The sequence below is a fragment of the Carettochelys insculpta genome, chromosome 27, assembly GCF_033958435.1.
Source record: "Carettochelys insculpta isolate YL-2023 chromosome 27, ASM3395843v1, whole genome shotgun sequence".
Classification (NCBI taxonomy): Eukaryota; Metazoa; Chordata; order Testudines; family Carettochelyidae; genus Carettochelys; species Carettochelys insculpta.
The window spans coordinates 14,286,130-14,300,881 of record NC_134163.1 but is presented as its reverse complement, the minus strand read 5'-3'; the positions used below and the strand labels follow the sequence as shown (position 1 = coordinate 14,300,881).

The following is a 14,752-nucleotide window of genomic DNA, read 5'->3' as shown; positions in this document are numbered from 1 at the left end:
CAGCTTACAGGGAACTATGGCCACAAACCAGTCAGGACACTATCTGCCTAACCCTGCCAACACTTTCCTCCATGTCCACGGAGGGGCTCAGGTTTCCTTCGCCTGCGGTGAAGGCCAAGGGCAGGAGAGAATCAGCTCTACCTTCGGTGTCTACGGGACACTCAAGAGTTAAAGGGTGACGGAGCCGGGGGTAGCGCCCGCAGCACAAGGGAGAGGAAATACACACCGGTCGGGCGGGCGGGCGGGAAGTGGGAAAGGGCTGGGACAGGCGGTTGTCGGGAAGCAGCGAAGACGGCAGGAAGAGCCTGGCAGGGCCATAATCTCCCCACACTGGGATGTGTGGAGGGTGGCCAGGCTGGTAGGCCAGGGCTCTTGGGGATCCCAGCTGAGACCCTGCTGAGAAGGGGCTTCTGAAGGCAAAGGTGTCGCCTGGTTTCCTGCCCCAGCGCCGGGACCCTGCTGCTTCTTGTGGCTCTGACCTCCTGCCCCAGGGCGCCGATCCTGAGAGGTGTGAGGGGCACAGGAACCGGGATGGAGCAGGTAAGTGGCTTCCCAAGGGAACCTCGTGCAGCAGGCAGTGTTGTGGCTCTGGCTTGGCTCGGCCACTGCTCCTGCTCGGTGCTCCTCAGCCTCCCGCCATGAGACACCTCTGGGGATGGGGCAGGGTGTAGCCTGGCTGTGCTTCACGCTGCCGTAAGGGAAGCCAAGGCACCCCACCCAGGCCACTGTCTCGCTGCCCCAGCCTGACTCGATAAGGAACCCCCAGGATCAGACGGATCCCTGGGGATGGTACAGCCAGACCCTGGCAGAGACCCCCCGCATTGCCGTGGCATTACAGGCGATTCGGCCCTGGCCAGAGCTCTCGAGCTCATTGCTCCTGGTTGGGCTCCACCCTGCCCTCCCATGGGGATGGATGTGACAATCCGGCGCCGCTCCCCTCTCTCTGCCATGACCCCCAGGCCTTTGCTCCTCTGTGGAGTCACAGCTGAGCTGCTGCTGCAGGCGTGCGTTTCCAAATCCTACCCTCACATGGTTGGAACCCTCCCCTCCGCTGCAGGGGCCCTGGAGCCAGCAGTGTGCGCACACGGGGGGCCCTGGGGTACCCAGCATGCCCAGGGTGTGTGCTGGGGGGCACGGGTCCAGGCTGGGTGAGGGGGGGCTCCCTGCGCATGCCAGGCACGGCTGCACAACCCTGTGGCGCCTGCTGCAGGGAGCAGGACATTGTTCCACTGAAAACAGGAAGCCGCTCCAGCCTCTCCTGGCTCCTGTGGTGGCCGAGATACTAACAAACCCACTGCACTGCCCCCTCGGCCTGATGGGGTCTGCAGCCAGCCCTGCAGGGGTCAGAGCACCAGCCGCAGAGGCACAGAGAGTAACCACGAGCCCCTGATTCCTCACCTGGGCAACTAGTGCCAGGGAGGGGAGGGGAGGGGAGGGGGCGCAGGAGGGTGACACAGAGGGGGCAGGTGGGGCACCCCATTTAGCAATGTAAACTTTGGGGGTGTATAGGGGACGGTGCATTGGTGGAGTGCTACCACCAGTCCCCTCGGGCTTTGGCAAGTCGCCAGAAGGTGGGGGCCAGCCAGGCCTCATTCTTCGCACCCCTTGTGCTGTTTGTGTCCGATGCAAATAGACTGGGAAATGCGGCTGAGTCTGAACAGTAGCACTTTGCCCTGGGTGCAGGAGATGAGAGCCGTGGTCTGTACCGGGTTTCCAATCCTTTGGCCCTGAAGGGGCTTGAGACTGGGGTTTCTCTGGGGATTGAGTGCAGGCTGCTCCGGGCTGGGTCGCCGAGAGGCCGGAGGAGGCTGACGTGGCCGGGGCGGACGAGCAGGCCATGCTTCATTACGAGGAGCGCATCACCAAGCTCCTGGTCACCATCGCCCAGCTGCACAGCAAGGCCGAGCAGCTGCAGCAGCAGAGAGCCAGGTACCTGCCCTGCTGGTCATGCTCCCTGGAGGGCCCTGCCAAAAGCTCCGGGGGCACCAAGCCTCTTCACACAGGCCCCGTCTGGCAGTGCCCGGAGAGGACAGGCACCTCCGCTGGGCTTTCTGTGCAGAGGCAGAAACTCATCCCCCAAGAGAGGGTTATGTCCCCCGCGAGCGCCTGCTCCCGTGGAGGAGAGGAGCCCACTGCTGCTGCCGGCTGCCAGAGCCTGTCTGCGGTGCACATGGAGAGGCCCGTGCTGGGCCGTACATGGCCCCGGGTTTGACTTCCTTTGGGAGCACAAGACTGAGGGCCCATAAATCCTCCACAGGCCTCCAGGCCCTGGGGCCACCTTAGGGACCTGCTCCCCAGTGTCCTGCTCCCCCTCCTCCCGCACCCATCTTCAAACCCACCCCAGGCTCCGTTCATTCCAGGGGCCAGTTTAAAATTGCCCTCTAGCCTGTGCCACACACCTGGCCTCTCTCTCAGTTCCCCTTCTCCCTCGGCGCAATAGCACCTTTCCTGTCAGCCTGCCCTCGCGCCCAGAGCCTTCTCCTCCACTGTGGGGAACAGCCTCGCCATCCAGGCTCATTCTCAGCTGAAAACCTGCTCCCCTCCACCCTGCCGGTGGCTCTCCGTGGCTCTCGCCCTTTGCCACTCTGAATCAGCTAACGCCTCGAAGCTGTTTCGGAGACCAGCCTGTTGCAAAGATGTTCTTTAAAACAAAGTTGTCACCGGGGGGTCCCTCTAATTTTTTCCATCCAAGTGCAGAATAAATTTTGTTCTGCGCACCAAGGCACATGCCGATGTGCACCACCCATAGAAACACAGGCTGCTGGCTGTGGGTGTTCTGCTAATCAGCTGGGCAGCACTTGGTTGTCACCTCTTTCTTCTCTTCCTTTCCGGGTCTTGTATGCTGCCTATCACCACAGTATCTGTGCATCTGATTCTTTAGCTGAAGACGTGCCCTTGGCTAGCTGCTCAGCTTTGACCTGCCTGGCTTTGCTGAGCCGTGACTTTGCATTCTTCGTTTCCTGCCGTCCTGGGGGAAAAAGACGGGAGCTTTCTAACCTTTGCTTTGGCTCAGTAGTCCTGCCCCTGTACGGACTGAAATCCCCAACTGTCTTGTCCTCCTGTCCCAGGAAGGTGAAAAACCTGATATGTCCCTCTCCCAGCAGAAGCCAGAGCCTGGTTCTGATGGTGGACGGCAGAAACACTTGCTGTTAATCCCTGTGCTCGCTAGGTGTCTCCCTGTCATGCTGTTCATCTGACTGGCGCCTTACAGGGCTGGTTTTAGGTGGTTAAAGCCATAGCTGGAGCTCAGCTCTTTTGCTGTCTAGTGCCAGCTGCCCCCCTCTGCCATATCTCTGGGGGCGGTCAGCTCCCTCCTGGGCTGCCTCGGGCTTTCATTCCTTGCAGGGAGGAAGATGAGTATTCAGACCAGTGCTCCCAGTACACTGCGAGCCTTCCCCGGTGCGTGCAGAGGCCCCGGAGCTTGGCCATCCGTCCCTTCCCCACGGGCTGTACGGCAGAAGGTGAGGTGGGACTCGTTGCATTCTTCCCCCAGTGCTCCTAAGCCTTTCGGAGGCAATGAGGCTTAGTGGGTAGGCGCAGGTTGTCTGGGTTCTGCTCCTGCTTCTGTCAGAGTGACCCCGAGCAAGTGACTGTCTCCCTAAGAGCACAAGAACGACCATGACTGGGTCAGACCACAGGTCCGTCTAGCCCAGCAGCCCATCTGCCCACAGCAGCCAGTACCAGGTGCCCCAGAGGGGGTGGACCAAAGACAATGATCAAGTGACTCGTCTCCTGCCGTCCAGATCCAGCCTCTGACAACCAGAGCCAGGGACACGTTTCCTACACCCTGGCTAATGGCCTTTGATGGACCCAACCTCCATGAATTGATCTAGCTCGTCTTTGAACTCTCTTATCGTCCTGCCCTTCACAGCCTCCTCTGGCGAGGAGCTCCACGGGTGACTGTGTGCGGCGGGGAAAAGAATTTTCTTTCCTCAATTTTAAACCTGCTCCCATTAATTTCATTCGACGTCCTCTAGTGCTTACGTCCCTCTGTGACAAACGCCTGCCGGGGGTGGTCTGGACGGCGCTTGGTCCAGCCAGGAGGGCAGGGACTGGACCCGATGACCTCTCGAGGTCCCGTCCGGTTCTAGTGTTCTAAATCCAGGCCGGCAGCGAGTGCTGGGGGGGGCTGGGAGCTCTTCCCCTTTCTGCTGCTCTGTCCCTCTTTGCAGCAATCCCTCTGGGACTCAGACCAGATCCCCAAGCATGGAAGGGCCCCCCCCCGACTCTTCCCGACCTTCTCCTGTCTCTCCCCCGCTAGGAGGCGGCTCGGACGTGTTCCTAGATCTGCAGCAGGCCGTGGCGTCTCTGGAGAATGCCGTGTTCTCCTGGCGGAGCTGTGCTCGGCTGCTTGGTGGGGCTGAAGGGGAGACAGGCAGCCCCAGCGCAGCAGGGGAGGAGTGGGCCCAGATGGGCCAGGTGAGCAGGCCTCCCTCCCTGCACCTCCTTACCCCCCACACCTGCCCTGGGCTCTGGGTCCCCCCGCCACTGGGACAGGCGGGGTTTGCACCCTCTGTGCAGCGACCCCCACCTGCCCCGGCGCTTGGCCCCTGTCTGTCCTGCCCGCCTCTAGCTGCAGGAGGGGCAGCAGGTTCTCTAGGGGATGCCACACGGTCAGTCTTCTCTGCAGAGGCTGCCTCTGAGTGGGGCGGCCAGAGCCAGCCGTGCAGGTGTCTGGGCCGGAACTGCTCAAGACCCACCTGCACATCCCCCAGAGAGGCCAGCAAGCCACCGCCGGCGGCCCCTTGATTTGGGGCTGGACTGCAGCGGGGAAAGAGCAGGCACCCCATTTCCTGCCAGGCAATCCACTCCCCCGCCACCGGCTGCGTGGCAGCCAGCTCCCCCGAGAGGGGCGAGGCCAGGCACCCCATTCCCCACTCCCACAAGCCAGCCGCTTCCCCTGCCCTGGGCACAGATGGGAGCAGGCACCCCCGAGAGGAGAAAGGCCCTTGGTGCCAATCACCAGCACTCTGAGCCAGCCAACCTGCTCCGCTGGGAGGTTTGGGCTTCAATTGTCTGGAAGCCGAGGGGGTGGGGATGTGACACCGTCTAGATGCCAACCTGACAGGTGCCTGCCACCCGCCTGAGATGAGCTCCAGGCTCCTGCCATGACACTGGCTGCGGCTTAGGTGGGGGACTGGGACGGGTGGGACTGGGCACTGTCTCATTTCCAGGCCCTGGAAGAGCTCGAACAAGGCCTGGGGATTTTCACGGGGCTCCCAGAGGATGATGGGAACTGGCCATGGAAGGCAGCACCCGGAGCATGGGAGGCCAAGCCGGAGCTTCCAGCTGAGGACGTGAGCTGGGTCAGGAAGGAAATAGCCATGTACCGGGAGAGGAATGCGGCTCTCCAGGTGGTGCTGGGTAGCAAGGAGGAGGAGCTAAGCAGGTCCAAGGTCACCCTGCAAGCATTGCACGAGGAACGGGACAAGCTCCAGAGAAAGGTACAATGGCAATACCCACCCTGGCCAAAGCGCCTGCCCTGCTCCAGACATGCAGCCACCCCAGGGTGCAGGACGGCAATGCTGCATGCTGTGGGGAAAGGGACTTACAGACCAGGGAGGGTTTAGGTTTTCTGACTAATGCAATGGATGCTTTGCTGTCCGTGTCTAGCAGCCAGGACCTCATCTGGGAAGGTCGCAAGCTGGCCACTGCAGGCCCCCATCTCCATGGGTGATCTTTTTACCTGCAGCATTTTATTCAGCCACTAGATGTCACTGAGTGCAGAGTGGAGTGCCACGTGGGGTGCTCCCTGGTCAACAAAACAGACAAAGCCAGCACTCAAGCTGTGTGGGCACCAGTATGTTTGTAGCCATTTTGTTCGACAAACACCTTCTGATTGAGAGGATCTGTTGATTCTGTATCTCACAGCAGAATGGGCAGGAGTCACATGACCTGCCTTGAGACGAAGAAGGGCTCAAACACTCCATCGGGAACTGAGCTGCTGGTGCCACAGGAAGCTGGGTTCTGCTCCGCCTGCGGAGCTGTCACCTCGGAGGGTGGCTGGGGGATGGGACAGTGAAGAAGGGGGATTTCCCAGTGTCCATGCTGGGATGTGATGACCCCGGTTCTGCAGGTCTGGGATGTGTGAGGACTCAGCTTGTTAATTTCCCGGGGCGGGGTGTGTGTGTGATGTTCCCCCTGGAGAGAGGGTGCTGGCGGAACCAGTCACCTTTCTGGGCTGCTGGAGCAATCCAGGCTCTCCCGCTCCCCTCCATGGACCCACTTGGGATTTACTCTGTCAGAGGCAGCTCTGGCTCTGGCTCCATGAGCCCAGGCTGCAGCCGGGGGTTAGCGACTGATGCTGCTCTCTGCTCAGGTCAAGGAGCTGCAGGACTCCCTGCTCAGGATGGAGACACCATCCCAGCCTTGCAGCCCATCGGCGTCGGCCAGTGGCACTGTCAGCACCAGGGGGTCCATCAGCCCTGGCAGGGAAGGGGATCCCTGGCCATGCCAGGTGAGTGCAATGTCTGTGTTCCTCCATCTCACCCTGTGGAGGGGGTGTAATCTCCCTTCAGCCACTGTGAAGTACAACCAAAGTACAGCCACTACTGCAAACTTCCCTACTATTGCAACCCACCATGGCCTGCAACTCACCGCCAAGAGCTTATTGCCTTTTGCTTAGCTGGGCTCATTCTCCGCACTCAGCCGTGGGCACCGGTCCCATGTGGCTGGGGACTGTCACACCAGCTTTGTGCAGGGCGGCCTGTCCCTGCTGCACTGGGTAACAGCAGCAGTTGTTAATGCCGTACTGTGGGTGTAATTTCTACTGCAGTGGTTTCCAACTGGTGTGTCGTGACCCACTGGTGTGCCCTGATAACTTGTCAATTTCCCCGTGCTGGGGCCCTTTGCAGGGCCAGCCTGAGGGGGAAATGGATGACCCCATGCCAGCTGAGGCTGAAGGAGCAAGGCTGCCTGAGTCCCAGCAGGTGCAGGGCTGGTCAGTTTCCCCCCAAGGGTGGCTCTTTGCAGAACCACCCTGAGGGGAGATGCCGACTGCACTGGAGCCCCTATGTGCTGGGATTTAGCTGAAATGCTATTTCCCCACCCGAATGGGCCGCAGGGAGCCTGCTTCCCCTCCCTGCTGTGGCAAGCGGGGAGGAAAGGAGCAGGGGGCAGGAGCCTGTTGGAACTGGGATGTGGTTTAAAGGCCGGGTCCGGGCTCCAGCAGGCTGGCAGGGAGGGGTGACATTGACAAGCAATTGATTCAGCTGAAGAAAGTGGCTGTGCCATGGAATTGTTTGGCCCATCAAAGTGGGTTGTGTTACCGAATCGGTTGGGAACCGCGGGGGATGGGAACCTACAGGCTGAACCTCTCTCACCCAGCAACACTCGTAATCCTCTAGTTAGCTGGAGGGCCACTTCTCATGGGGGTGGCCAAGTTTCCAGTGGTCCCAGGACGTTTATTTCCAGCCACCAGGCCTGGCTGCCAGCGTTCTGGGCTGTTGTTTAGCTGTAATTTGCCCTAAATGACTTCTCGGAGCCCAGTCAGCAGTGGCAGTGTTGGTACTGTGCTAGACAATACTGACCTCCCGTGGGCTGGCAAATTCTCTCCTCCGGCCCAGGTCAGGTCCTGAGGGTGCTGGACGAGAGAGGTTCGCCCTGTACTAGCACCGGCGTGCCCCAGCCTCCAGCCCACTCGGGACCCACCTGTCACCATCCCGCAGGGTTTGTGTGATTTCCATCCTCTGCCTCCCCCGGGCACGGACTCACTCCCTTGTTTGCCGCTCCCACGGCACCCTCCGCAGGACGCCATGGCCGCAGCCCGGACCTTCCTCCGGTGCTTCCAGAGCTGCTCCAGCACCCAGCACCTCTGCCACCTCTTCCCCCAGCACCGGCCTGTGGCCCCGGAGAGCCACAGCAAGCGGTGGGGAGCTCAGAAGGAACAGCTGCAAGGGTGAGGGCTGACTGCCGACCGCGCTCGGCCCTTCCGCCAGGGGCCAGCAAGGACTTTACATGTCAGCCAGCGTAGCCTTGCTCCCCTCTCCTCCCCACCAAGTGTGAGCCTCCCCTAAGCTGGGCTCAGCCAGGGGAAACTGAGACATGGCAAGGGCCAGTGCCTCACCCAAAGTCACAGGGAACTCTGGGGCAGAGGCAGGAACCGAACCCAGGCGTCCTGACTCCCCTCCCGGCACTGACGCCGGACCCCATCCCTCACCCAGGGCTGGGAACCGAACCCAGGCGTCCTGACTCCCCTCCCGGCACTGACGCCGGACCCCATCCCTCACCCAGGGCTGGGAACCGAACCCAGGCGTCCTGACTCCCCTCCCCTGCATTAAGTGCTCACGTCCAGTGCAGTGACAGGCAAGCCCCCGAAGATGGCAGCAATGAAAGGCCACTGTGGCCCCAGTTTGGGGCACGTCCTTCTGGGGAGGGAGCCCTGGAAGGGGCGTCCAGCCTGGGGAGGGCTGGCCAGCAGGGTGTCCAGGGGTGTCCCCCCGGGCTGCTTCCACAAAGGCATTGGCGAGGGGCGCACTGGCCCCTGGGAGGAGGATGTCTGAGCATGGCTGGGGGTGCAGGAGGGCAGGGTGGGTTACAAATTGGCTCTTCCCCACATCCCCTGGGAGCCAGCCCAGCTGCTCCCCGTCAGGTCAGCCTGGCGCCTCCCTCCCCAGGAGCATCCAGAGGCTGCAAACCCTGAACCAGCTGCTCCTGGGGACACTGCGGCAGTGCAAGGGCCATTCAGAGCAGCTCAGCATGTGGCTGGGCCAGCACGAATCCAACATCACGGCCCTGCGCCTGGCCGTGCAGTACAGGTGAGGGGACGGCCCCTGCTCGCTGCTGGGCTGAGGCCTGCTCTGGGAGTCGCCCCACGGGGCAGAGGGGAGCAGAGCTGGGCTGGGGGGGCTGGATTGTGGGAGGGGGGCAGGGGCAAAGGGGCTGGAGGCCCAGGACAGGGAATGAGGAGGTGGAGGCTCAGGACAGGTAAATTGGATCTGGGGGCTCAGGATGTGTTACAAGGGGCTGGGGGCGAGGGCTGGGGCGCAAAGGGCTGGGGGCTCAGGACGGGGCTCAGGATGGGGCATGAGGGGCTGGGGGCTCAGGCTGAGGCTCAGGACAGGATGCGAGGGGCTGGGAGCTCAGGATGGGGGCTCAGGGTGGGGCGCGAGGGGCTGGGGGCTCAGGATGGGGGCTCAGGATGGGGCATGAGGGGCTGGGGGCTTGGGCTGGGGGCTCAGCCTGGGGCTCAGAACGGGGCATGAGGGGTTGGGAGCTCAGGATGGGGGCTCAGGATGGGGCATGAGGGGCTGGGGGCTCAGGCTGGGGGCTCAGGATGGGGGCTCAGGATGGGGCACGAGGGGCTGGGGGCTCAGGCTGGGGCTCAGGATGGGGCAGGAGGGGCTGGGGGCTCAGTCTGGGGGCTCAGGCTGGGGCTCAGGATGGGGCTCAGGCTGGGGGGCTCAGGATGGGGCTCAGGATGGGGCAGGAGGGGCTGGGGGCTCAGGCTGGGGGCTCAGGCTGGGGCTCAGGATGGGGGCTCAGGATGGGGCTCAGGATGGGGCACAAGGGGCTGGGGGTCAGGCTGGGGGGCGAGGGGCTGGGGGCTCAGGCTGGGGGGCTCAGGCTGGGAGCTCAGGCTGGGGCTCAGGATGGGGGCTCAGGATGGGGCTCAGGATGGGGCACAAGGGGCTGGGGGTCAGGCTGGGGCTCAGGCTGGGGGGCGAGGGGCTGGGGGCTCAGGCTGGGGGGCTCAGGCTGGGGCTCAGGATGGGGGCTCAGGATGGGGCTCAGGATGGGGCACGAGGGGCTGGGGCTCAGGCTGGGGCTCAGGCTGGGGGGCGAGGACTCAGCTCACTAAAGGGGGCTCACTAAGCACGGCTCTCTGGCTGCTGTCTGTGCCGGGCCCGCCAGCGAGCGCTGCGTGGAAGCCTACGAGGTGCTGCTGCCCCTGGCCGGGGTGAAGCTGGGGCCCTGGCCGGAGCCGGCAGAGGAGGGAGCTGCTGTGGACAAAGGTGAGCCCTCACCGACGTCCCTTCGCAGCCCCACACCCCACTCCCTCGCTGGGGGGGGCAGCTCGGGGCCGGGGGCGTCACTCCAGGGCGCCCCTGCGGGCAGCGAGGGAACCAGCTGCCTTGTGCTGGGCAGGAGCAGGGCCCTGCCTGTGCACGATGCCAGTGTGTGTCTGCTCCTGCTCTAGGGGAGCCTGGGGCACGCCACCCCCAGAGCCCGGGCGGCAGGACGGGGGCCGTGCTGGACGAGGCCCGGAGGCTCCTGGGGAGAGCAGCACCTGAGGGGCACGAGGCTGGGTCGGAGCAGGACAGGGCTGCCGGGAGCCCCGGCTGGCAAAGGTAGCGGAGCTCCTGCCGGAGAGGGGCTGCTGGCTTTGGAGGGGGGCCCCAAGCTCTGACCTGAGCCCTGGAGGATGGGCCCTGACACCCCCCCTCCAGTCCTGGGGAGGAGACCCTCCACCTCCAACTCCAGGAGATGGGGCCTTAGGTCCCAGAGCGCCCCCATTGCAGGGGTGGGCCCTGTGCTCTGAACCCCAGTCCCAGGGGAAGGAACCCTGAGCCCCTGGTCCCAGGAGAGAGGACCCTGAGCCCTAGTCCCAAGGGAGGGGACCCAGAGCCCCCCAGTCCCAGGGGAGGGGACCATGAGCCCTAGTCCCAGGGGAGGGGACCCTGAGCCCCCCAGTCCCAGGGGAGGGGACCTGAGCCCTAGTCCCAGGGGAGGGGACCCTGAGCCCTAGTCCCAAGGGAGGGGACCCTGAGCCCTAGTCCCAAGGGAGGGGACCCTGAGCCCTAGTCCCAGGGGAGGGGACCCTGAGCTAGAGGGCCCTACCCCTCCCCGACCCTGCTGTCAGCACTGCTCCATGCCCGCAGCGCCCCCAGCTGCAGCACCCCAGGGCGCAGCCAGGCAGCACAGGGACCCCTGCGTGAGTACATCCGGTGGCTGCGGGTGGAGCAGGCCTCCGTGGAGGTCTCGCTGCTGGAGCCGGGCTGCCCCGGAGCTGCTGGTTCAGCTGCTGCTGTGCTCCGCTCTCATGACGCCATGCGGGCCGAGGTGGAGGAGGCCGTCAGGGTCGCGGGCCAGGCCCTGCCCGGGGAGATGCCAAGGCCGAAGATGGAGAAGTCGCGGCTGCTGCATGGCTTGGCGGCCATCAGGGTAGGTGGGCGGCAGGGCAGCTGGGTGAGCAGCCAGAGGGCAGGGCAGGGAGTGCGGGAGTCCGGGGGGTCCGGGCAGGGGCTCTGGGACGGGGGCTGGGCTTTGGGAGCAAGCGGGGTGCAGTGGCTAGAACGGGGGGAGGGGAGGGTGCCATGGCTCCGTGGCCGGCTGGTGGCTCAGGACGGGTTCCAAGCTGGTGCCGGCCCTGGGGCAGCCCCCCGCTGCTGCCTGCTGACGGCACCTCCCTCTGGCCCCAGGAGTCAATGGCGGATCTGAAGACCCGGCTGCACCTGGTGGAGAAGGAGACGCGAGGGCTGGAGCTCTGCACCTACACGCACTGGGCGCAGGAGGCTGCTCACCTGCTGCTCATCCAGCACCTGCAGGGCGAGCTGGAGGAGCTGCGGGGGCAGCCGCCCAGCACCGGCAGCGCCAGCAGCAGCAGCGGAGACAGCACCAGCTGCAGCAGCTGCCTCGAGGTATGTCGGGGCCCTGCCCTGCCGCCTGCAGCCACCGCAAAGCAGTTGGGCCCTGCCCCACCTGTCTGGCCCCTGGGGCAGCCTCCAGGGAGAGGCGATCAGGTCAGGAGAACAGCACCCACAGGGAAACTCACCAGGGCCTGGTTCCCCACCACCCAGGAGAGCAGCTCTGCCCTGCCTGTGGCGTACTTGAGAGCAACTTCCAAACACAGGTAGAACCTCTGTCACCCAGCGCCCTTGGGGCCTGACCGGTGCTGGAGGAGAGAATTTGCCAGATGATGGGAGGTCCTTAGTTTCTAGCACGTTACGCTGCCTGGGCTCTGCGAAGGCATTTAGGGTAAATCACAGCTAAATAACAGCCCAGAACACTGACGGGGCGGCTGGAAACAAACTTTATGGGACCGCAGGAAACCTGGCCCCACCGATGGTAAGGGGTCGTCTGGCTCACTCAAACCATGCCGGGTTATGGATGTTGCTGGATGAGGGATCTCTGGATTAGAGAGGTTCAACAGGTACCTGAAAGAGGGTTACAAGGAGGAGGGAGAAAAAGGCTTCTCCTTCGCTCCGGGGGCGGGACAAGGAGCAATGGAATTAAATTGCGGCAAGGGAGGTTTGGGTTGGACGTTAGAAGTGTCCTGGCAGGGGGGTTAAATGCTGGAATGTGGAACCTCCATCCCTGGAGCTATTTAAGAGCAGGCTGGATAAACATGGAACCGGGATGCTCTGGATGGTACCTGGTCCTGCCGAGAGCACAGGGACTGGACTGGACCTTTCGAGGTCCCTGCCAGTTCTAGGGTTTGGTGACTCTATTCCATACCCGTTGTGCAGGGCATAAGTACCCGTGGCATCAGGGAGCTGCCCCATCCTGGGGACAGGGTCTGGGTGGGAGCCAGCACCGCAGCCGGGTTTGCAAGGGGCCGAGCAGCCGTTGTACCCCTGACGGTCCCTGCTGGGAGTGGGGCTCTGAGCCTGGCCGCCGGGGAACCGGTGATCTGGGACTAGCCGGCACCCCCAGGAGCTGCCACGCAGGGCCAGGGAGGCTCAGACATGAGTGTGGGTCTCTCCAGGACATGGGCCGACGGGAGGCAGAAGCTGCTGCAGTCCAGGTGATTCAGGATCGGGAGACAATGATGCTGGAGCTGGTTGGCGCACTGGCCCGGTGAGCAGCCCCCCTTCAATGGGAGCCCCTCTCTCCCCCATCTGCTGGCGCCCCCCCAGCAGCACATGTGACTGGCTGGAGGAGTGGGGGCCCCACCTGCCCCGCTGGGGCTATGGCGCAGAAGATCTCGCTGCAGAACAGCATCACCAGCTGGAGACGCAGCCGGGGGCAGGTGGAGGGAAGGGTCTGGGCTTGGGGGGATCCCATCTTGGGGAGGGGGCAGGGGGCTCCCCCTCTGGGGACCTGCAATGTCCCTCAAGCCTTCGGTTGCGTGGCAGGAGCAGGGACCTGAAGGGCCGAGCCCGGGAGCTGGCGGCCTCCCTGGAGCAGCGCAGCGCGGCCAGCCGGGCCCAGCAGGCCCAGTGTGTCGGGATCACCAGAGACTTCGTCCAGGCCCACAGGTGGGGCGAGAATCCCACCCACCTCCCAGACCCCACGGCGAGCCCAGGAGCCCCAGCACCCAGGCCCCTGCTCCAACCTCCCAGAGCCCGGTAAAACCCAGGAGCCCTAGTCCCCAGCCCTCAGCTCCAACCTCCCCAGCCCACACCTCGCCCAGGGCTGGGGCTAGAACCCAGGAGTCCTGGCCCCCAGCCCCCTGCTCCTAACGTCTGGCTCCAGCCCCTTGCTGGGCAGCTCTGCAGCAGCTGGTGGGTGGCATTGCCAGACAGCATGTGCCCGCCAGGGGTTTGGCTGCCCTTTGGCTAATGCCCAGAAACACTCAGGGGCTTCTCAGGGCCTGGCTGCCCCCTGCCCGGCCCCCTTTTCAGGCCCCTGGGGAGCCAAGTGCCTGCTCCTGAGCCGGCCTCTCTCCGCAGCGCCCTGGTGCTGGCCTACAGGAATGCCAGGAGGAAGCAGGAGGCGCAGCTGCGGCGGCTGGAGGCCCAGATGGCAGCGATGGGCGCCCGGCACGCGGAGCAGCTGCAGACGCTCAGCCAGGCCCTGCCGAGGCTGGAGGAGCGGCGGGCAGGCGGCAGCGAGACCTGCATCTAGGCAGGGCCCTGGTGGGCCGTTGCGGGGAGGGCGATTTCCTTCCGGTGGGGCGCAAGGAGGACCAGCTGCCCGCCCAGCCCTGAGCTCCCCAGTCTGGCCGGCGCCCCTCACTCCCAACCCGCAGCCCCTGCCAGCCCAGCCCTGTGCCCCGCAGTCCGGCCAGCGCCCCTCACTCCCAACCCACAGCCCCTACCAGCCCAGCCCTGAGCTCCCCAGTCCGGCCAGCGCCCCTCACTCCCAACCCACAGCCCCTACCAGCCCAGCCCTGTGCCCCGCAGTCCAGCCAGCGCCCCTCACTCCCAACCCACAGCCCCTGCCAGCCCAGCCCTGAGCCCCCCACTCCGGCCAGCGCCCCTCACTCCCAACCCACAGCCCCTGCCAGCCCAGCCCTGAGCCCCCCACTCCGGCCAGCGCCCCTCACTCCCAACCCACAGCCCCTGCCAGCCCAGCCCTGTGCCCCCCACTCCGGCCGGCGCCCCTCACTCCCAACCCACAGCCCCTGCCAGCCCAGCCCTGTGCCCCCCAGTCCGGCCAGCGCCCCTCACTCCCAACCCACAGCCCCTACCAGCCCAGCCCTGAGCTCCCCAGTCTGGCCAGCGCCCCTCACTCCCAACCCGCAGCCCCTGCCAGCCCAGCCCTGTGCCCCCCACTCCGGCCGGTGCCCCTCACTCCCAACCCACAGCCCCTGCCAGCCCAGCCCTGTGCCCCCCACTCCGGCCGGTGCCCCTCACTCCCAACCCACAGCCCCTGCCAGCCCAGCCCTGTGCCCCCCACTGTGGCTGGTGCCCCTCACTCCCAACCCACAGCCCCTGCCAGCCCAGCCCTGTGCCCCCCACTCTGGCTGGTGCCCCTCACTCCCAACCCACAGCCCCTGCCAGCCCAGCCCTGTGCCCCCCAGTCCAGCCAGCGCCCCTCACTCCCAACCCACAGCCCCTACCAGCCCAGCCCTGAGCCCCCCACTCCGGCCAGCGCCCCTCACTCCCAACCCACAGCCCCTGCCAGCCCAGCCCTGAGCCCCCCACTC

The 14,752-nt window shown here is 64.8% G+C and overlaps 1 protein-coding gene across 2 annotated transcripts; it reads left to right on the top strand.

The window, feature by feature from the left end:
• Positions 1-307: 307 nt before the first annotated feature.
• On the top strand, positions 308-14,285 carry USHBP1 (USH1 protein network component harmonin binding protein 1). 2 transcript variants are annotated; one of them, XM_074978520.1, is made up of 15 exons: positions 308-540; positions 1,772-1,929; positions 3,346-3,461; positions 4,262-4,419; positions 5,175-5,444; positions 6,320-6,457; positions 7,668-7,897; positions 8,616-8,756; positions 9,853-9,953; positions 10,139-10,289; positions 10,821-11,103; positions 11,361-11,579; positions 12,647-12,738; positions 13,017-13,139; positions 13,554-14,285. In XM_074978520.1, exons 1-15 carry the CDS (start codon positions 532-534, stop codon positions 13,726-13,728), a joined length of 2,364 nt encoding a protein of 787 aa, XP_074834621.1. In that variant the 5' UTR covers positions 308-531; the 3' UTR covers positions 13,729-14,285. The 2 variants fall into 2 exon arrangements, with proteins under 2 accessions (XP_074834621.1, XP_074834622.1); XM_074978521.1 differs by having other exon boundaries at positions 7,749-7,897; positions 13,554-14,283.
• The last annotated feature ends 467 nt before the right edge of the window (positions 14,286-14,752 follow it).